Source organism: Pteronotus mesoamericanus, unplaced genomic scaffold (assembly GCF_021234165.1).
Source record: "Pteronotus mesoamericanus isolate MK-2021 breed Mesoamerican mustached bat unplaced genomic scaffold, CSHL_Meso_final contig_317, whole genome shotgun sequence".
NCBI lineage: Eukaryota > Metazoa > Chordata > Mammalia > Chiroptera > Mormoopidae > Pteronotus > Pteronotus mesoamericanus.
Genome location: NW_026555133.1, coordinates 3,904,678 through 3,928,238, shown reverse-complemented (window position 1 = coordinate 3,928,238; position 23,561 = coordinate 3,904,678). Strand labels below are relative to the sequence as shown.

At 42.7% G+C, this 23,561-nt stretch overlaps 1 protein-coding gene across 1 annotated transcript in view; it reads right to left on the bottom strand.

Moving 5' to 3' along the window:
- Positions 1–3,699: 3,699 nt before the first annotated feature.
- Positions 3,700–23,561, bottom strand: part of NCBP3 (nuclear cap binding subunit 3) — a 32,107-nt gene continuing 12,245 nt past the window's right edge. Inside the window, exons 4-13 of the mRNA XM_054575877.1 lie at positions 23,134–23,259; positions 20,204–20,332; positions 19,900–19,976; positions 19,065–19,173; positions 16,511–16,610; positions 15,943–16,046; positions 13,865–14,156; positions 12,111–12,265; positions 8,575–8,730; positions 3,700–7,671 (exon numbers count right to left, since the gene is read on the bottom strand). Coding sequence (XP_054431852.1) covers positions 7,436–7,671; positions 8,575–8,730; positions 12,111–12,265; positions 13,865–14,156; positions 15,943–16,046; positions 16,511–16,610; positions 19,065–19,173; positions 19,900–19,976; positions 20,204–20,332; positions 23,134–23,259 — 1,484 coding nt within the window. The 3' untranslated portion in view covers positions 3,700–7,435. The remainder of the gene's footprint in view (positions 7,672–8,574; positions 8,731–12,110; positions 12,266–13,864; positions 14,157–15,942; positions 16,047–16,510; positions 16,611–19,064; positions 19,174–19,899; positions 19,977–20,203; positions 20,333–23,133; positions 23,260–23,561) is intronic.

The window sequence follows — 23,561 nt, the reverse complement described above, 5'->3', positions numbered from 1 at the left end:
CCTCCCGTTCACACCCTCACCCTACCCTCACCCTACCCTCACAGCGCCCTCCTGATTTCACAAACTGAGGACGCTGGCTCTGGCTCGGAGAGGGGGCTCATGTTAAGAAGTAATTTTTGCCCGAGGCTAGTAAGTGGCAGACTTGGGACTTAAACAGGTCTATATCCTCTAGAACCAGGACTCTGAACCACTACAAACCTAGTGCCTTCAGACCCGTATGTCTAAATCCCTCCCAGTTCATGGGCTATTAAAAAGCAGGGACCTCATTTCACAAACATATACTGGGATCCTTGCATTACTGGGTGCCACGGACTGAACAGTGTCCCCTCCACCCCCAAACGAGTATGGTGAAGCCATATCCCCCACTCTGACTGTATTTGGGGATGGGCCTTTAGGAGATATTTAAGGTCATAAAGGTAGGGCCCTAATCCCACAGACTTAGAAGAGGAAGAGGAGAGATACTTCTCTCCAAGTGCATGCAAAAAGGAAAGGCCATTTGAGGACCCATTGAGAAGACAGCTGTCTGCAAGCCAGAAGAGAGGCCTCACCAGAGCCTGACTGCTGACACCCTGATCTTGGCCTTCTAGCCTCAAGATGGTGAGAAAATAAATTTGTTATTGAAGCCGCCCAGTCTACAGTGTTCTGCTAGGGCAGCTCAGGCTAATACCCTGGGTTACCTCCTTAAAAAATCTTCCAAACAAAACACTGAATGGTGTCTCTATGTGCTGGACAAAGGGGTTTAGTGGGGAGGAACAAGGGAAAGGATCATCTCATCCTTTCATTACTGAGAGGCTGGGAGAGGGGGCAGGAGGTGTACCTGAGTCATAGAACCAGGGGTCCAAGGGCTTAGGCCTCTTGCTTGCCCCCTCTTCCTTCCTGGCCAGCTTAGAGTTCTGGTGCTCTTTGGGAAAGTACAGCAAAGAGCCCAGAAATCACATTAACACTAAAAAGAAAACTGGAGATCATCCCAGTTGAGCCCTTCATTTGACACACAGGGAAACTGATGTCCAGAGAAGTAAAGGGACTTGCTGAGTCTTTTCCCATTTGTATGTGAGACAAAGTGAGCTCCTCGGGCTCCAGCCCCAGCCCCTATACCATCTGACCCTCTGGGAACCCTTACCAATGACAAGAAGGGATGCATCACAGGATTAAGCACACTATGACCCCAGGCAGGGATGGGAAGGCCGAGTCTTCCTGCCAACTGCGTGGGCCTCTTGCCCTCACTAACCTACATTGGTCTAGGGGTGAGGGTGACAGTCTGAGGGAACACAAGTCTTAAGTACTGAAGAATCTGGTCACCCAGAGGCGAACTCTAGAATTGCTCAAACCAAAACAAGCAAGAGCCCTGACCAGTGCGGCTCAGTTGGTTGGGTGTCATCCCACAAAGTGAAAGGGCACTGGTTCAGTACCCGGTCAGAGCATGTATGAGAGGCAACCAATCAGTATGTCTTTCTCACATGGATGTTCTCTCCCTCCCTCTCAAAATAAATAAAATATATTTTTTAAAAAAAAGGAACCCCAGGGCAGGCTGTTGACTTTGGTAGATTAACTACTACCCATACTAGAGTTTTATTTGTATCACAGCAAAATCCCATCACAATGCCTCATGACTATCTGAAGTAGGCTCTGAGCTGGCATTTCCCCGACTGCTCATAGGAACATCAAAGTTCTATGAAATGTTCATAAATTTCATTTTTTAAAGCTATAGGATTTTTCCTTCTAGGGCTTATTTTATAAACATATAAGGAAAGTTCTAGGTCACTGGTGGTGAGAATGCACGGTAACAATCTGCCTTGAAGCAAACACACTATGCTCAAGATGATAAGAACACGTTCTGCCCTTTTAGCTCTTAAAAGAAAAAAATGCCTTCACTTCTGTTTCTTATTATAAAAGGCTTGAAAGTAACTATACATTAAACTTATTTGTGCAGCAATTATTTAATCTGAGTCACGATTTGCTGTTACCTTGAGTCCAAATCGCCTGTTATAGCACTCTGCCCTAACTTTAACTGTAGAGCTTTAAGAGTGCCCCGCAGCAGCACGGGAATGCCGCGTTAGGCAAGAGCTGCTGCCAGGAAGCGCTCCATCTCTCCTCGCCCGCTCTGGACTGCCGTCCCCTTCTCATCAACAGAACCAGAGGCTGAGAACCGGCCGGGCAGTCCCTCTTTGGGGCCTCCTGTCCACCTGCCTAGTCCCTTTCCTGCTCTCCTGGAGCCGATGGATGCCCTCTTCTCTACATGATTCTCTAGCAAATTCTTTATAGAGCTGGGTAACCTTCAGCTCAGGTATGACCGAGCACCAAAATTAAAATTTTTTTGAGGTCTAATAATTTGAGATTTTTTTCTTAGATAAGCACAGTGTATGCGCTTCTGAACAATCTTCCTCTTCTCGAATCTGGTGGTCTTGGCTAGAAGCACACAGACCTACAGACAAAAGGTGCCAGAGCTGGGTCAGGCTGCCATGGTTCATTCCTGTACCAAACACTCACTGAGCACCACTGACCCTGGACGGGCATGGTGGGAGGATAGAGACACCAACATGAGGACACTGGCTCGTTAGGAGCTCACAGGCTAGCAGGGAAAATACAACAGGAAAACAAAGTGTTGTGTGTACAAGGCAGAAAAACAAGGACTAGCCTGTAAGAGGACTGAGGACACAGAGCATGGAGGTGCCCCTGCCGCTGGGGCTTACACACTGATCACACGTCGATGGGGATCTGTCACGTGCCAGGCACGGCAGTAGGACTGGGGAAACCCAGGAACAAGCCAGACATGGTCCCTGCTCTCTCGGAGCTTACAGTCTAGCAAAAAGACAAAGTAGGAACAGGGAACTACAGTCCACTGTAAAGGTGTGCTGGCTTGGGAGAGTACAGAGTTTTGGTGCCATACACACACTTCACTTAGACAAACACCATGGTATTTGGGGGCGGGGGGAACACAAGGAAAAAAGAAAATCATTTTAAGTCATGTGGCCCATTCCACCTGCCCGTCCACTCACTACGCAGATAGGCAGGGCCGAGGCGAGCTCGCGCCTCTGCTGCTCCTCTGGCCTCAGTTCCCAAGCACCTCTTCTCACCCGAGAGGGACTCTGACACCAAAAAAAGAGTATTTCTTGTACAACATGGCCCTGATTTCAGACCAACCACTTTATCTGGTGCTCAGCCAAAGAAACCACGATGTTCCCACATGGGCAGGAACGAGCTGCACTCATGACATTGGTCTTCAACATGGCACCTTCCTCAGGGTTTCTGAGAGGAACTTTGATTACACCCAATGTTTACCTTAGGCACGACTTTATAACCTATCCCTGGAGTGAGCCGAGACTTCTTCGTGCAGATCCACGGGGCACAAAGCAGGGACCCACGACCTGGCTCTGGAAGTTGAAGACAGCCTCGTGGAGGGGTGACGAAGTTCTTGAGGATGAGGACGCAGGCTAGGCAGGAGTGCGACAGCACCGGGGGCAGGCGTCACTGCGGGGAGGACCGGCCCTGAGCCGAGTCTGGAAGGCAGGCGGGGAGCTCAGAGGAGCCCGGGGAGGCCGCGAACACACGGCAGGGGAGGATGGGGCAAGCAGGCCCGAGACACTGCCAGACGCTAGATCTGACCAGCCTCGTGAGCTATAAGAGGAGTTTGAGATTTATTGCAAGGGCAATGGTGAGGTTTTTGTTTAATTTTTAAAATGTTTATTGATTTTTGGGAGAGAGGAAGGGAGAGGAGAAACATCGATGTGACAGAGAAACATTGACTGGGTGCCTGCCATGTGTGTCCTGACCACAAATCAAACCTTCAGCCTTTCGGTGTACGGGACAACACTCCAACCAACTGAGCCACACCAGTGAGGGCAGGCAATGGTGACGCTTTGGAATGGTTTTAAGCAGAGAAATAACAGGAATAACCTGTTTAAGAAGGAGCATAGCATCCCAAAGCCATGATAAGATAGCCAACATTAGTCGTCAGGGAAATGCAAATCAAAATCATAAGACACCAATTTACATTAGAAATTAGTTGTTCATGAGGATGTAGAAAAATTGGAACCTTTGTACATTGCTGGGGGTAAACGAAAAATGATGCAACCACTTGGGAAAACAGTCTAGTTCTTCAAAAGATTAAGGATAGAGTTACATGACTGAGCAATTCCACTCCTAGGTATATAACCCAAGAGTAATGAAAACATATGTCCACGCAAAAACTTGTACATAGATGTTCACAGGAGCACTATTCGTAAGAGTCAAAAAGCAGAAATAACCCAAACGTCCATTAACAGGTAAATGGATAAATAAAATGTGGTACAGCCATACAATGGAACGTTATTCAGCAATAAGAAGAAATGAAGTCTGGTACATGCTGCAACATGGAGAACCTTGAAAAGATGTTTAATGAAAGAAGCCCATCACAAATAGCCACCAAGTGTATGAAACCATTGATGAAATGTGCAGAATAGGCAAATCCATAGACACAGAAACAGTGGTTGCTTGTGGTAGGGGGCGGGGGCAGGGAGGGAATGAGGAATGACTACTAATGGGTATGAGATTTCTTTTCGGTGATGACAACGTTCTAAATGGGGCAACGGATGTACTTTAAATGGGCGAACTGTATGGTGTACAAATTATATCTTAGCTGCTACAAGGAAAGTTCATCCTGGATACAGTGCATGGAACAGAGAGGGAGAGATGAGGCGACTCTAGTGAAGAGGCTGCCCCAGCGAGGGAGCAGGAGAAGACAGCGCTTCAACTACGGGGAGGGGTTCAGGGGCCTGGGCCGGAGGAGGCCAGGCGAAGAGCATTCGCACCCTGTGGAGGGCCCCACAGGTTCCCAGGGGGAGCGGATACCTCTTCCGAGAATAAGAGTGGGAAACAGAAGTGAGGTATCGAGTTATTATCAAGCAGCAAAAACTTATTTAAAACGTTGTGCATGTAAAGACTAAGAGGAGTAGGAAGCCCACTGAGCTGCCTGCCAGGGGGCTGAACTGACTGCCCAGCCGTGCCCCCAAACTCCTAAGAAAGGGCCTGGGCATGCAGGGCACGCCTGAGATACTGCAAAATCTGAGTGCCTGAGGGCAGCCGGAGAGCAAGGGAGGTGAGGGCCAGTAACTGTCAGAAATAAACTTAAAACCCTTAAAGATGCCCTTTGGTGCTCTCTGGGTTTATACGAATTGCCAGGCTCCTAAAGCGGGCCTTTTTTTTGGTTAGATCAAAGACCCAATTTTGACTACACACCATCACCCTTCCAGAAAGTCTTCCTTGGTGCCTAGCAGGAGCCTGGCGAGAGCTAAGAGGCCGTGGAACAGGTGGGCCCCAGCTAGGGCTGGGGAAGGGCCACGACTGGGGACCCCGAGGAAAGCCTAGGGGGGCACTTTCTGAACACTGCAGAGGCCATGTCAGCTGGGATCCTGACCTCAAAGACTTCTGTCCCGCCCGGACACAGGAGTGGGTTGGGGGTAAGTCCCTGTCACAGCCTCATCATGCAAAGCTCAGCTGTCTCTTGACCCTTCTCCTTGACCCTTCTGCCATCTACAGCAGAAACCGGTGCTGGCCAGCTCACTGCAGCCAGAGCTGTGGCAAAGTCAACCACCACCAGGTCACACCAACAAAGCCAGAAGCTCTGGTACCAGCCCGCTCATCTGCTAGAGAGAGAAACCAAGGCCCAGGCCCCTGCGGCAGACCAGGGACTGGCATCCCAGCCTCTGACTCACAGGGCCTTATACATCACACTCGGCCAATTCCCCAAACCCTCCTCGAGAACCTAGCTCTCAGCTGTGTGCTTCAAAGAGCCAAGAGGAGTGGAGAAGCCTCAGAACCTTAGGTCTCAACTGGCAGAGAAAGTTAAACCATCTTTTCCCTAGAATCCTGTTAGGAAGCTGAAACCTATCATAGTTATATGCTCTAATTTTTCTAAAGGGAGGAAAGAAAAAACAGGTTAACCAACAAAAAAGGGATAATATAGTTTTTGCGGCCCTCAAGTCTCACGGCCCTTTAACAATAGTGTTCTGAATTTAATCAACTACCCATGTGACCATTAATTTTAGCTCAGCCACAAGCAAAGAGCTCCAGAATCCAGGGCTGCACTGGGCACTGAGACGCTCAGACCGGTGAAGCGCTGGCACACCACAAAAAGGACAAAGGCCTTTCTATCTCTAACTCCTAAGCCCTGGTGAACTGAAGTGAAATGCTATTTTTAAGTCTACTGAGGAATGCCAATATTAAATGCTTCAAAATTAAAAAATCAGACAGCAAACAAAATAATCCATTGCCTTTTTGTGGTTAAAATAATCTGAAAGGAGTTTAAAAATAAATGAACTAAAATTTCATCAACTACTCTCTTATTTACGAGTTTTGAAGATGTCTTCAGGTGCCAGAATTTGGAGACAGAAAGAATATCAATGTATTACTTCTAAAGGGATAATAAACAATAAAACCCCATCTTGGATGGATGGATCTTTTTTTCCTACAATGGCCAAAAAGCAAGCTGAACTCTATGTACAACAGACTATACAATTAGGATCATTTAAAAATAATGAGACTCCTCTCTTTGCCTTCTTCCAAAGTATATAATATATATTTAACAGCACATTAGACACCACTTGAGCTTCCCTTCTAGCCAACAGGAAGTATTTTCACATATAAAAATTAAAAATTTTAACTTTTAAACCATTAATATTTTTTAAACATAATACAAACTTAAAAATTGTTCAATATTACTCCATGACCCCGCCCCTAGCACAAAAAAAAAAACCCACCCCAAATCCAGAAGTCTGTTTTTTGTTCCTAAAAATCCCACAGCACTGAACTTGATCTTCACTTCAAGCTGATCGCTAGCAAGAGGTTCCTAACAGAATCCCCAGGGAGCAACGGAAGCACGGTCACCGACGCTGTGTCTCTCATCTACCTGGGCAGCACTGGTGCACCTCTGAGGTCAGGTCCATGAGATTCGGCCCCCACACTAGGGTCCTGGAAGGGTGAACTGGCAGCTTCCCTCATCTTCCCCCTCGAAGGCTGTCCAATAAGCACCTGGGAATTGACTTTTCTTGGGAAAAGGGTGCTGGTAACAGCTGTCGGGGCCAAGGCAATAGTGAGAAGTTCAGTTCTCTGCTCTTTGGATGAACTGTGTAAAACATTTCTTTTAAAAGACACAATGTTAAAAATATTAAGAAAAACAGTCTACAAAATCGGGAGGGCTGCCTTTTTCTCAAAGGGTAAAGCTTGTGGGGTGGTAGGAGAAAAACCGAGGGCCCAGAACTATAACTCTGCAGCAAAAGACAGATGCCCTTCAAAACACATCACATTCTTAAGAGGTCTTGCTAAAGTAGCAAGGGCTGAGGGTGGCTGTATGAGTAAATGCAGGAGGGGCACCGACTCCTGCAGGGGAGGTTCCTACTGTGCGCCCCACCCTGCGCAAGAATGTCAAGCTTTAAGGCAGCTGCCATCAGCCCTGAGGGCATCAGGATTCTGCCTCTGAACCAGAGCTGCTTTCCCGACTAACTTCAATCTGGAGAGATGGTAAGTTATCTAACCGGCTCTTCTTTTGGCGAGATTGTTCTTTCTCCTTAATCAGAGCCCCCCATGCCCTTTGCAGCTCAGAGTCATCTTCCTCAGTGCCAGGGGCCCTATGGTCCACTTTCTTCACGTTCTTTTCTTTGGTCTTGGATGCAGATCCTAAGCGAGTCCATAAACTACCTGTTTGAATGAGAAGGCATTTTAGTTTCGCTTGTCAATGCTAAGAGCTGGGTAGTACTGAGGAGGCAGGGGTACTGCCAACACCTGATGAGCAGGAAACACTGGGAGGTGGGGGGTCCTGTGGCACCCGCAACCACTGTGTAGCCTTGGGCAAGGAACCTCATTTCCTGGCTGCAATCCCCCGCCTACAAATAGAGGGATCTCAATTCAAGGAGAGATCCTCGCAGCTGGGGGGCACCCTCCCCAACACTAGGCACATGGGAATCACCGGGGAGTCTGTTAATGCTCCACCTGCCCCTCCCTGGTGCACCCCCACCCTGCCCCCGTGCACAGCTGCATCGTGCCAGGAGTGGGCCAGCCCCACAGCACCCCCCACTGTCATACTCTACAAGCAAATGGGCCTTCAACACTCAACTTTCAGAGATTCTGCTCAACCTCCATGAATTTAAAAATATACTTCATCCATATTTAATCATAGAGAAATATGTGTTTAGAATTTCATAGTATAGATCACTATGAGGCAATTAAGTTTTATAAAGAATTTAACAATGTAGAAAAATGACTATGATAAAATGCTATATGCAAAAGTAGGGTATGTGTATAGACAAAGACTAGAATAGCATGAAACTAAGAAGTATTTGTGCTAAACAGAAAGAACCAGGGTGAGTCTCTTTTTTTAAATTGTCCATACTGTTACCACCACCACCATCATCATCACCATCATCATCATCATCATCATCATCGTCATCATTGTCATTACAATGATTATAATGATAGAAGAAAAACAATTTATTTTTGGCATTTGCTATTTACTGCCTTCTGCTAATGAAGTATTTCTATGCTTTACCCATTGCACCTGCTCTTACCCAATTCCCATCCCCATCAGTTTTAAGTGTTACCAACCTGATTTCTTCTCCCGAGTATCAGAATAGAGGCCTTTAATGTCTTGCCTGGGAACACCTAGCCTACTATGTACATCAGAAAAGGGCTCTCTCCGAACAATGGGGTTACAAGCCTTTTCTGGAGAATGTGGTCTTTTTCCTAACCGCTGGCGTATATCTAGAAAAAGAAAAAAAAAAATACTATTTTTACCAAGCGTGTGTGCTTTGCCATCTGTACTGTTAACCTGAGGTGGTTATAGAACCTGGTCCAGATCTCCCCGAGTGAGGACAAAGGACGTGACACATTCAAGCTTCTAAAAGCCTTCTCTGCATTCAGTCTGGGTTCCCTTGGGAAAATTCAGACATAGGGGCTCTCGGGGCGGAAAATCTCAGCTGACTGCCCCAGAAAGGAATTTCTGAGGCAGAATCCACTGTCTTGTTTTTTGTTTTTTAAGTAGAACCAAGCAGAGCAAGCAATTTACAAACATGTCAGCTAACAAACAATACTGCAAACCTCTTGGGGGCAGAAGCCACAGCCTTTGAACATGTAAGGTCTCAGTAAACTTACCACACTTAACAATAATGGTAATACAAGTGGTGAAAAACAAAGGGTGAAGGGAAGAGGTCCCAAATCAAATGTTTTTCCTCTAAACCGCATCCCCCCAAATCTGCCTGTCCTCCCGAGTCCCCTCTAACAATAACAACAAAAAACCACGTTTATTTATTAGCAAGCCACTGCGCCAGAGCTCATACCCATCTGCCCCTCCCCTCAGAGAGCCACACCTCCGTCCTTCCAGTCCCTCAGGCCTGGGCCGCCCGGTTTCTCTCCGTTTCCTCCCTGGCATCCCAGGGCTGAGTCTTCTTCACACGATTTGACATTCTCATCTACTCCATCTCTGCGGTCCCTGGCCTAGTTCGGGCCCTTGCTCCTGAACTCTATACCCCACCCCACTCTCTGCTCCCAAGTTATCTTTCTAAAATAGTTATAAGATCAGGTTACTTCCTCAAAAAACTACATTTGTCAGCTGAGATCTTATTCCCTCCCCGAGGCTTCACTCTAAAGCCGCTTTCTCTAAGAAGCCTTTAACAAGTCTGCCAGTAGATCTGGCTTCCATCAGAGCCCTTCCTCCACTCTGCTTTGGGTGGAATGGTCCAAATGTGTGTACTTGTGTGTTTCACCATCAGAGCTCTATGATGACTTTGCATCCCCTCCAAAGACTTTGAACATTTCCAGCACCTTGCCCAGGGCCTGGCCCATGGCAGGCATGGCCAAGTACCCATTACATGTGCATCTAGTTCAAATTCTTAGCCATTTCTACAACAATTTAATTTCTATTACTATTGTTTTAATATACTTTATCGATTATGCTATTACAATTGTCCCAATTTTTCCCTTTGCTCTCCTCCCTCCTGTATCCCCATTCCCATCAGCAATACCCTCCTCAGTTCATGTCCATGGGTCATGCATGGAAGTTCTTTGGCTTCTCTGTTTCCTATGCTATTCTTAACATCCCCATCTATTTCGTACCTACCAATTTACGCTTCTTAATCCTTGCACCTTCCCCCTCATTCCCTCCCTTCCCTCTCCCAGCTGAGAACCCTCCAAATGATCTCCATACCCTATGATTCTATTCCTGTTTTGGTTGTTTGCTTAGTTTGCTTTTGTTTTTGTTTTTTAGGTCCGGTTGTTGATAGTTGTGAGTTTGTTGTCATTTTAATAGTTTTGATCTTCTTCTTCTTCTTCTTCCATAAGTCCCTTCAACATTTCATATAATAAGGGCTTAGTGATGATGGACTCCTTTAGCTTTACCTTGTCTGGGAAGCACTTTATCTGCCCTTCAATTCTAAATGATAGCTTTGTTGGATATAGTAATCTAGGTGGTAAGTCCTTATTTTTCATCACTTTGAATACTTCTTGCAAGTCCCTTTTAGCCTGCAGAGTTTCTTTCGTGAAATCAGCTTACCGTCTTATGGGAAATCCTTTGTACCTAACTCTCCTTTTCTCTTGCTGCTTATAAGATTCTCTCTTTATATTTAACCTTTGGCATTTTAATTATGATGTAACTTGGTGTGGTCCTCTTTGGGTCCAACTTGTTTGGGACTCTCTGTGCATCCTGGACTTGTATGTCTATTTCCTTCACCAAATTACAGAAGTTTTCTTTCATTATTTTTTTTCAAGTAAGTTTTCAGTTTCTTGTTTTTCCTCTTCTCCTCCTGGCATCTCTATTATTCAGACGTTGGTATGTTTGGAGATGTCCAAGAGGCTTCTTAGACTATCCTCGTGTTTTCAATTTGTTTTTTCCTTCTTGCTGTTCTGATAGAATTCTTTTTACTTCCTTATGTTCCAAATCCTTACTTTGATTCTCAGCTTCATCCTCTCCACTGTTAGTTCCCTGTGGAGTTTTCTTTATTTCATTTCACGTAACCTTCATTTCTGCCTGGGTCTTTTTTATGCTGTTGCCATACTCAATGAGTTCTTTGAGCATCCTGATAACCCAGCGTTTTTAACTCTGCATCTGATAAGTGGGTTATCTCCATTTTGTTTAGTTGTTTTTCTAGAGTTTTGTTCTAGTCTTTCATTTGGACCATATTTCTTTGTCTCTTCAATTTGGCAGCCTCCCTGTGTTTGTTTCTTTGTATTAGGTAGAGCTGCTATGACTCTCTGTCTTAGTGCCGTGGCCTATTGCAGAAAAGGTTCTTGTAAATTGCGTGGGACGGAGCCTTAGGTAATCACAAGGGCAGGGCATCCCAAGCTGCTTTGTGGCTCTGTGTGGGGGAAGGGCTCAGAGATAGGACAATGCCCCTGCCTGGCTTCTGGTTTGTCCAGGAGGAAGCTGTTTCCCAGCACTCACCTGTTTCCAGTCACTTCACTTTCTCCACATATGTGACTGGTGCCCTTCCAGCTGTGCCCCGGTGCTGAATCCCAGAGTTTGAGTGGGTTCTGAGTAAGTCCTAAGCCTGTGTGGGCCCTTTTAAGAGGAGTCTCCTGCAAATCTGGCAGTTTCTTCCGCCAACCCAACCCCCACTGGTTTTTACAGCAAGAATTTATGAGGCGCTGGAACCCTGAGCTGTATGGTCTGGCCTGGGTTTGGGATTGCTTGCTCCTGAGATATCCCTCCCAAGTTTTATCCCCCACACAAGGGTATGGGCCTACCTACCCCCTGGCCTCTCTGGGCCACACTGCATCTCCACCCCTCCTATCCATCTGCATGAATGTGGCTTCTTTATATCCTTGGCTGTTGACTTCCATATAGCTCAATTTTTCTGACGGTTTTGGGTGCTATTTGATTGTGGTCTAGTTGTAATTTTTTCTGTAGTTGTGTGAGGAGATGAAGCATGTTTGCCTCCTCTTGATTGGAAGTCTGTCTAATTTCTATTACTCTTATAATTATTTTTCATGTCCTGAAGTCCAATGCTTAACTCAAAATTTAGAAGTGATGAACCAGGACAACTAAATAGGTCCATGAACAGCAACATTTCATCTAAAAACCTATCCCTGCCCCAATGTGCTTTCTGGAGCTCAGAGTGAAGCTCAGAAATACAACTGAACAACAATACCTGATTTAGTACTGCTGCCCGATGGCCGTGGACGTGTGTGCTGACGTTTTTCATCTAATAAATGCCGGACATCTGCAAATTTCTCAGGTGGTAATTTGTTACCAATTCGGTTTTTGATATTGCTTGTGGATACGGTATCTGCCCTCATGGAGTTCCTTAAAAAATAGGGGCACAGTTAACCAGTTTCAATGTGGGACAATGTCAACATAACAATCTCATACTTTTGAAGAAAAAATTTAAAAACCCAATCTAATACAGCCAACATTCACTTATACCAGTAAGTATTTGTTTACAAAAATCATGATCAGCCTGTTGTAAAGAGACTGGCCAAGGTGAGCAGGTTCCTGAGTCTTCCAGGGTGGTTTCCACATATGGTATCTGTAAAGCTATAACAGAGCATGTAACTGTGAGTCTCCTTGGCTGGGAACAAATGTGAAGGTAGAGGCCTGTAGATGGCTTGGGGCCTCTGCTCACCCAGCTGTGGTTTGGCTAGAATGAAGATACAAGAGTCTACAATCCCTTTCTTTAAAGGGCTAACTTCTCTGTCAGAGATCTGCTACCATTCTAAGGACCAGCATTATTTTGGCAGCATTTACCATTACAAAGGTCTGTGAAAACTAAAAATGAGGATGTCACAAACCAGCTTGAATGTGCTTTCTCCTTTCCCCAAATACACCACCCAAGCACACTTACAGACAGCATCCCTAGATTCCAATCCTTTGAGTTGTGCACATGCTATCTACCGTCAGGATTCTGCTCATCCCCACTAGTCATCAAAGAAATGTACATTAAAGTAACTAGTTTTTTGCCTATGAAATTAGCAAAACGTAGAAAGTGACGGTACCTAACATTGGTGAGTATGTGGGTAACAGGTGGCACTGTGAGTGAATAATCTTTCTGGAATGAAATTTAGCAATACTACATTAAGAAAAATTTTTTTAAATCCTCATCCAAAGATATGTTCACTGATTTTAGAGAGGAAGGGGGAGAGAGGGACAGAGGGAAGGAGAAAGGGAAAGAGAGAGGGAGGGAGGGAGTCAGGGAGAGAAAGAGAAACTGATTTGAGAGAAATATCAATAGGTTGCCTCTTGTACACACCCCTATCTGGGATCAAACCCACAACCTAGGTTATGTGCCCTGACCAGGGATTGAACATGCAACCTCCTGGTGTATGGGACAATGCTTCAACCAACTGAGCCACCCAGGCAGGGCAGCAATACCATATATTAAAACACCTATCTTTTTAGTGCAGTAACTGCAATTCAAGGATTTATCTATTAGTGTGACAGTAGAAAAACAGAAACCTAAATGTCCATCAGTAAGAGACTGGGTTAAATAAACCATGATACTTTCAAACAATGGACTATATACAGTTGAAAAGACAGCAGATGTCTACAATATATTAAATGGAAAAAGCATAGCATAACTACATTTTTGTACAAACATATCTATAATTTCTCCATGTGTTATGCATATGCATAAAACGAGCAGGAAGGTTCTTCATCCAATTGCTAACAGTTCTTATCTTAGGAAAGGATGATTATACAGGTGATTTTCTCCTTTTACATTGTCTATAACAAGGTGTTCTTCTTACATACTTTAAGGAAAAATTGAACACTTTTATTCAAACTCTACAAAAGACTAAAATTAGAACAGATAAAGTGATTATAAAACTAAGAGGAATTAAAAGTTAGTAATTAGTATTTAAAATCAAACTAAAAGCAGGCACTGACAAAAATAAAAAATAATTTTACCTAATATTTTTCAACTGAGATTCCACTTCATCAGCGTACATAGTCATTTTCATGCTTTTCTTTGGTGAAGGAGTGGAAATCATTTTCAGTTCTAGATCATAGTCCATTTCATCAGAGTCTGAGCTGCTGGCACTGGACCGCCTGGATGTGCTCCGCTCCCGGGTCTGCTTGAGAGCTGGGAGCTCCTCGTGGTACTCCACCACTACCCTGTCGTCTGCATCCATGTCCTGGTCCTCCTCCTCCTCCTCTTCCTCCTCTTCTTCAATGGGTTCCTCAGGAACATTCACTAGTCCTAAGGAAGTTAACCAAAAAAACATTAGGAAAAGTACTGACAAATCTAATTTCCTATTCACTTCAATGACCTTTTTAAAAGAAGGGGATCCCATGCCCAAGCTTTTATTAAAGCGTTATCTACAACAGTGCCGACCTGGTTACCAATCTGATATCTACAATAGAAGAATGGCTAGGTAAAGTATGACCTAGCGGCCTATGGAATATTATAAAATTATCTAAAATACAGTCAATTGTCATTATTCATAGACTCTATGTTTGGGAATCCGCCAACTTTATTTCTAACTCGCAGTGCTTTCGTGGGCAGAGCGGCAGGAAAATCGGAGTCACTGCACACGCACACTCCCAGCTGAGGTCAAACAAGGCACTGCTCTGCCTTGTTTCCTCTCTCACACTGAAAGCGAGCATCCTTTGTGCAGGCTACTGAGTGCCACGTTTTTCACCTTTTTGTGGCTTCTGTTGGCGATTTCACTGTTTCGTGTTCCTAAGTGCATGGAGGGTGTAATGAACCTTACAGGGAAAATGTGTGCATTAGATAAGCTTTGTTCAGACATGAGTTATAGTGCTGTTGACTGACTGTGAGTCCATGTTAGTAAATGTATTAAATGTATTAAAATAAGGTGTCTTTAAACAGAAACAAACATCACACAAGGTTATATATTGATCAGCTGATAAAAATGGTATGACCAGATCCTTCAATGATCCTGGTGACTTCACAGACCATAACCACCAGAAATAATGAAAATCAACTATAACTTTAAATTCATGGGAAAATACTTAGAAATAGCTGAAGAAGCAGATATAAAATATATGTTCACAAAAATTCTAATATTTATTATGAAAAGAAATGAATAGGAAAAATGTAAAATGAAGTCAGTGTTACATTAGAGTGCTAGAATTAGGGGAAATCTTTTTAATTTCTTTAATATAAATATAAAAATTGCATGATAAAAATATCTTAAAGTAACTGACATTAGAGAAGTGTAACAGCATAAGATGCAAATTTCAAATATACAATTTTCTATATAGACATTAACTAAGAAGGTATAGACTTCACCTCTCCCCATCCTTATTACAATGATAAATGTATATGCATGTTATTCCATGTCTGTATGCTGATTTAACTAGTCCTATAAAGCAGGTAGAAGATCACGTAGATTAGGTTCAAAATAAAAAGAAATCTTTATGAAACATAATGAAAATTGTTCTTTTACAATAAGCACAGGAAGGAAGGAAGGAAGGAAGGACAGAAGGAAGGAAAGAAGGAAAGAAGGAAAAAAGAGAAGAGGACAAGGGGAGGGGAGGGGAGGGGAGGGGAGGGGAGGGGAGGGGAGGAGACCTGAGTCATGATATCCCACGTTTTGGAGGCATTCATATGCACAAGCCAATAAGCATAAAACACCAGACATAGCAGCCTATTTTCATTTTCAGACAAAGGAACAGTAAAATCAGTTAATCTGATAAAATATTTTTTAAAAAATTTTTCATGCAGCTTTTGATATAAATAGTAGGAACAATTAGATTCCTAAGAACTGTTTTATTTTAATTTTCCCTATGTCACATTTGGACTTTTTTTGTTAGAACAGCTTATATAAAATCATTTGACCTCTTTGTATGGGCAATTTAAAATTAACTGTGACTTGACTTACTTTCCTATATGTTGGCAGAGGGTGAGGGCAAGGAAGAGAGGATGATAAAGTTTGGAACCTTAAAAGACTGTATTAAGAATAAAAATATGATTTCGGGAGCCAAACATGTGTCTACCCAAGAGCTGAGCAGGCAACTACCGGAATGTCGGTGTTTATAGGAAGCCAAGCCAACATCGTCCCCAATCAGGGCTCTCTTCTTGATCACATCCCGCTGAATGCGACGGGAATGATATCTTCGCTTCCTGCAACATTGCCAAAACAAGCACAAAATCAAAGACCGCCAGGGAAGGACCTCGAAACCCACTGATTAATTTCAGCTACACACTGACACAATGTCAGGTGTTGAGACAGAGACATGGGAAATAAAACTGAAACTCAGCACTCTCACACCATCTACCACAGTTAAGATTCTTGCACTCAGCCCTGGCCAAGTAGCTCCGTTGGTCAGAGGGTTGTCCTGATACGCCAAGGCGGGTTTGATTCCCGGCCAGGGCACACACAAGAACCAACTAACGAGTGCATAAATAAGTGGAACGCAAATAGTTATTTCTCTCTCTCCCTTTCTAAAAAATCAATTAAAAAAAAGAATCTTGCACTCTCCCCTCTTGTCTTCCTTTGAGTCCGCATGGTGCTGACATTCCACTGCAGAAGCCCGACTAAGGATTAAGGTAAATTTAACTACTATATTTCACACTTTTGGACTCACCAAGAATTACTAAGAATTCCTTTCATGCCTCCGTAATTTGGATTCCCATATTTCATGTAATACTGACTTCTTCTGGCTGCTCCAAGTTCCTTTTTGTCATCTAAAAATCAATTACAACAGTTACCTAGGATTTCCTGGGGGCGTGAAAACAATGCGGAATAGTTAAAAAAAAAAAAAAAGACTGTTTCCATAGCTGGAGTCACATAAGCACATTCACTCCAAGTGCCTACTAAGGCAGTGCGGGGGGATAGAACAAAACAGATGAATGAGGCGAAGCTGCTCTTAAGGAGCTGACTTCATAGAAGAAATACCACTAGAAAAACCCAACGATACAATATACAAGGTTCTAAGAAGGATGAGAGAGCTTTAGTCATTACAGGTGCTCAGGAATTAAAAAGACTTTTAAGGAGAGGTAGTATTTTCATTGTCCCTGGGGAAGGTGACATTCATTTCAGAATAACAATATTCCAATAATACAGAATCGAAATTCCATATATGTGATAAACCATTTTTTTTCCAGTTTCTCGTGATTTTCTCAGCACAATACCATACTACTTACCATACTTAAGGAAAGCAGCATGATACCATATACCTAGAATATACTCAAATAACCACTCACATGAGTAAATGTAGAAAAGATCCCTTTATTAAGCTAAAATGCCAGTTAGTCTTGGCAGGATGACTCAGCTGGTTGGAATGTAGACTTGTACACCGAGAGACTTCAGGTTCAATGCCTGGTCAGGGCACATATGGGAGAAATCTGATCAATGTTTCTCTCTCTCTCAAAAAAAAAAAAAAAAATCAATAAGCATATCCTTGGGTGAGAATTTTTTTTAAAATGCCAATTAATAGGAAGGGTGGTCAGTGAGCCCACATAATTTTCACAATATAAAGGACTTTGGCAACTCCTTGGGCACTCACTGACTGCAAGGGACAATGAACTCCAGTGTGAATGTATCAGTGCTACGGGTAAACTCAGCACCACAAACTAGTGTGTGCCCCCTACAAAAAAACATGCCTGAGGAGAAATGGCTGGTTCCAGATCTTAGGAGGCAAAAATACAAACTGAGCTTGGAAAAACAAGATGTTTTAGTGTGCCATGAAGAAAGTGATCTAAGAATCATGGAGACATATCTAAAGCACCCAAGTAGAAGGGGCTCAACTGGCCAAATCCAAGACAATTCGTGAATCAAAATAATGATAGCAACGTATGATAACCCACTGAATAAAATAAACTTCCGTCACTCTAAACTGATATAAATAAGTAAATAAATAAATGGGTAAAAGGGAAAGTTATTCCTTACAGCAGACTGCCAACTAGTAGAGAAATGATGGAGTTAGAAAGCCAATGGATGCTAAAGCTGTGTGAAAGTTTGATGAGCAAAGGCCTACTTTCATAATCAATCTCAAAGTATCTTCCCACAAATTTTAAAATTACAAATGAAAAAATATACTTTACAGTATAGAGAAACATGGCAATCATCACCTTAACCAAGTGCTAAGTTAACATCCACAGGAATGAGACAAATAAATATCATGTGCCTCCTGATACGAAGCACTGAAAACAACACAGCATCACTTCTGTGCCAATGCATAGACTGCGCAACCCAAATAATCAGGAAGAGACATGAGACAAACCCACATTAAAGAGCTGCCTATAAAGTAATAAGGCTATACTCTTTTAAAAATGGTTCAGTCAAGGAAAACAAAGCAGATGGGTAGTTCCAGATTCAGGGAGCCTGAGGAGATATGGCATACTTCAACGCCCAGTCCCGAAGTGGATCAGTTTAGTGCAGGAGAAATATAAAGGAAAATCCAAATTTATTTGAAAATTATCATCATCATCATCATTATCAAGAAGTGCTACACACATCAGTCAGAGTGTCAGACACTTTTAATATACAGAGTGGGGGATTCTTGGAACACCTGATGAAATCTGAGTGTGGACTATGGATTATGTATCGTGTTGTATTAATGTTAAATCTCCTGATTTTGATAACTGTGCTATGTGTAAAACAAAATCCTTGTTCTTCAGAAATACATACTGAAGTATTCAAGGGTGAAGGATTATCATCTCTAACTCAATAAACTGTGTGTGTGTGTGTGTTTAATGTGCACCAAAAATCACTGTGCATAAAAAAAAGCCTTTACAAATTATTAGAGACTTGGTTTAATTCCTTTGAGAATTAAGAGCTGAATGGCACTATGAGCAATGTCCAGGAGGGTACTGCTGTGATAAATAAAAATACACAATTTTAAAAGGCTTTCATAGTTCAGATAAACTGGCTGAAAAGCACATGGGTCAGACCAGCTTAAAAGGAAGCCAACTTACTTTAGCCAGAAATCACAAAGGGATGCGAATAGTTAATATTTACTTTCAAAGTCAGAAATTTCAATTTGGGCAGCAAGCCATCATTTCATAAGCACAAAATATTATAGTTTCAAGGGACTTTGAGATTATGTGACCTAATTTCTGATTCAAAAGAGAAAAACATCATTCAATAATAAATCACTTTGAGTAAAAATAAAAATCAATACCAAATATCATATTTACCTTTTGTAGCAAATCTCATGAATAACCTATTTCCTTTAGCAAGTTTGTTAGCTGGACGAAGATCGTTTCTTAGCAGAGATTCTTCTTCTACCTGAGATAATGTGTCCAACTTAAGAAAAAAAGAGTATTTCAATATAAAAATTGAAGCCATTTTCACTTTTACTCAGTAGCAAAGTTACCACCGATAAGAAAGCATTCTGCCTTTAATAACACTCATCAGCATTGCGGCACTACTTCCTCTGCAGAGTTTCTAAGTCAGAGGTCTTCCCTGACCACCTTGTCAAAAAAAAAAAAAAGGTCTCCATCATTCTCTATCCACTTACCCTTCTTAATTTTCTTCATAGCACTTATCACTTCCTGACATTACATATCTGTGTATCTGTGTACTGTCTGTCTTCCCCACTAGAATGTAGGCTCCAAGAGGGCAAAGACTCTGTTTTGCTTGATGCTATATCCCCAGCACCTAGAATTTGGTATATAGTAAGCACTCAATGCATATTTTTTAAATGAACACACTTTATTTTTTCCAACAATAGTATATAATCCATTAGGAAACATGCCATTACTTGCTTTTTCTTAATTTTAGTGATTGGATAACATTTCAAAGTATTTCTCAATGAAATCATTTTCTTTTACAATAGTGTGAGTACTGCTTTAAGATCTCAAGATGACTCATTCAGTCACACAAACTTAAAGGCCAAGGGCCTGGGGCAGAAGGTCTACTGGTGAGAGTCAGAGGAAGAACATAACTACTAAGTCTTTAAGCCTTAAATAAAAAGATAGTGAGCAGTTTTTTACAGTAAAACCTTACATATATCTTTTCCCTATTACTAACCTCTACATCGCTGGAGTTTTCATCTTCAACTTCTCCTTCTTCAGCCTCATCATCATCTGAACTGTCTTCCTGCTTGCCTAAAATGGAATGTGAGGGATAAGGTGAACTTTAACACAACTCCATCTCATATCATTTAAAAGTCCAATTATTTTCTCCTTCTATTTAATGATGATCCAAAACATCACACCCCATTTCAGGAATGACTGGTGAGGAGATGCTATATAACGCTCTGCACAGAAACCCAAACTGACTGAGTAAATAACAGGACTTTCAGCCCCAAAGTCCCTCCTTTGTGTTCAGTTACCTTTTTTGCTTTTCTCAGATGACTTGTCCTCATTGGCATCCCTGCCTCTTATCTTATCCAGGTCTGGCAGAGAACTCATATTGATAAGGGCTCGTGTGGCTGTCATTTCATCCAGCCAAACCACATTACCTAAAATAAAATGTAAAGCAAAACACTGCATCACATCCATATGGTTAGGTTTCCTAGAACACAAACTGCATCACATTCATTGTTTTAGCCTCATCTAGGAATAGACTGCTATTAGTAAATGTACACGACCAACTAATGAAAAGAAAAGAAAGTAGTAGTAAAAACTCTGTGAAGAAATTAGCCTAGAGTTACGTTCTGAAACTGGGTTCCACAAAATAATGGTCAAAGACTCCATGAAAAACATTTAATAAGCTGTGCATATTAAAAATACACACAGTAAGTGCTATGTGTTAGTTCTTGATGAGGAAGATAATGATAATTATCAAATAAATTTAGATTATCGTTTATGCCACTGCCCCTACAGGGAAGCCCTATGCTGTTGCTTATCACCCAGATGTGCTTTTAAATGATGTTCCCCCACTGATGTTGGTATCATCACGGGACATACTAAACAATGGAGGTATAACAGACACTTGGCTTTGTAGCACCTAACTGAATCTTCTTCAAGGAAGAGAATTTAGCAAGAAAAAGGGTTTGAGAATTCTTGTAAAAAAGAAACCTGTTTAACTATTTAAAATAGCACTTATATCTCAGTTTGGGAAATGAACATCTAAAGAATCTCACCTTTGTTACTGACATGCCGTGTGGCCTTGGGCAAACAATTTCCCTTTTCTGTTTCTCGGTTTCTGATGCACAATATGAGGTGGTTGAACTGGATACTTCTAAGGGTCGTTCCAATTATAATATCCCTTACCTAGTTTCAATGACTTAAACAAGTGGTTAACAAACTATAACCTGCAGGCTAAATCCAGTCCAGCATCTGTCATTTATTTATTTGTTTGTTTACTTCTATTTGCACCAGCTTTATTTAGGTAGAGTTACTGTACAATAAACTACGCATCCACTAGCTCTTTTAATAAATAAAGTTTTACGGAAAACAGTCAGGCTCATTCGATTACATATTGTCTATGGCTGCTTTCATGCAATTACAGCATAGCTGGATAAATGTGACAGAGACTATATGACCTGCAAAGCCTAAAATATTTACTACCCAGCACTTTATTTTTAAAAAAGTTAGGCAATCCCTGATTTGGGTAATGTAAGCTATGGAAAAAGAAAAAAGAAGAAAAATCTTTTACTCAGTCACATGTCATCTTCTTTTAGTGAAAACCCTGAATCAACATCTTCCAAAGCAGCAGCCAGAAAAACCAGGGCACAACCTAGTAGGTCAGCAAGCTGGCAGTAAGTAAAGCCAGACTAGAAGTGAGTCAAGGCAGGAAGCCAACCAACTTTGCTTCTGGATATAATTCCAGATCAAGATGATGATGCTTCCGGGATGCCAGCCATCCCTACTCTGGAAGAGTCAGCTAACAGCCTCTCTGTTGCAGTCTCGGATCCCATTCCTTGTCTCCCTTAGACCAGGCAGGGAGAGACTTCCACACCCTATATAGGCAGGGACCATGGCCCTTATCAGTGGGAATGAAGACTGACACTCCTCCCATATTATCCCTAAAAAGTTTCAGAGGTGGAAGACTCTGAGGGGGGAACGAGACAGGCTCGTACGCCAGGACAACTGGAACAGGAAAACTGAAACAGATAGTTAAATGGGCAAGCAGGTTGCAGCCACCTTCTTAACCAAGGCCACTTAAGTGTAAATGGTATGCACTTCCCCTCCCCAGGCGGAGGGTAACCGCTTAAGTCATCCTACTCAAGGAGGTAGACAGCAGGAATCCAGTTAGTGCCATCTGTGCCAACCACATCCAAGGAGGGCTAAGGTCAGGGGAATGAATCTCATTTTGGCACATCAGCATAAAGCTGACAGATATTCTACTGAGATCCTCCTCTAAGACCTTTCCTAAACTCCTGGTCATTAATAAACCCTGAAGACGAAGGACCCAGAGTGTACCCTCCATCTCCCTCTCGTCTCGGGGAGCGTACTGCGCCTCTCCCTTCCCTCCCTTCTTCCCCATGTGCACATCAGCTTGCCTTTCCCTCTCCTAAGCTCCTAGGCCCTTCCTCTGCCCCTGTAACTTGGTTCCTGAGCCCACACAGCCCAGCTGGCTCACTTCTACCTCTGTAACTTTGTAAATAAACTTTCTCTTATAATTAAAAAAAAATTTTTTTTTAAAAGCCAGCAGAGTGGCCACCAGAGGTCAGGACAGACTTGCAGTGGACAGGCAAGTCAAAAAGTACAGCTGGCTCACAGATTAAACAGCTCACGGGTTAATGCAAGCAGGTGAAGTTCCAGAAAACAATGTCCAACACAAGCACGGATGCAAGGTCTGGACCAGTGTCAGAGGGTTCTGATGTAGTTCCAGGTTAAAGACTCTGAAGCAGAGCCAACCCTCTATATAACCGTATGGCAAAGTGTGATGACAGAGTCCAAAGCCCTGAAAACGCAGCTCTCAGCCCAACTCTATACAGTGGGATCCACCCCTTTGGTGGGAAATTGCGGGGGTTAAAAGAAGCCTCAGTTGTATACACTGGAATCAGATGCCAGCAACCAGCTTTCGAAGCCCTGGTCACCACCCCTGAGCTGACTTGGAACACCTATAGGGTATAATTTGGTAAACTGGGTAATGCATCTGGTTCTCATCAATGGGCATGTCTGTCTTCTCCTAAGCTAAGGGCAGAGGTTAGATGTAAACAAGTAGTCTGGGCCATAATCATTCACCATCTGAGACAGCAAGAACACTTTTAAAATAATAAACAAAAGTTTATTCAACAAAACTTTGATATAAGAACACTTTTAAAATAATAAACAAAAGTTTATATTCAACAGAAAACGTGGGTGTACTTACAGGAGGTATCATCCAACCATTCAATGTGAGCTGGAGGATATTCTTTAAAATAGGAAAAGATATCCTGGGTACTCATCTCATCGACCCCGCAAATGTAGATTGTCTCCAGTCTCACTTTGGGGATTGCTAGAAAAGCAGGACACAGAAAAGATGATAGAATTTTCCCACCCACCACCGCACATCCCCCCAGCACACCGTTCAGATCGCATGCCTTTAGAAAAGAAATATGCTGAAGGAGGTGACATTTTTTTTTAAATGAGATACGACAGCAATGTACACACTATTTTAATTTTTATCACAGACCAAACAGCATTAAACAAATGATTTAATTCAGAGCAGACACTTTGGCTGAGAAAGATTTAAAAATAGTGTTGATAAAATACACAATACCTGTCCCCAAATTAGCCTGCAGTAATTAAAGCAATACT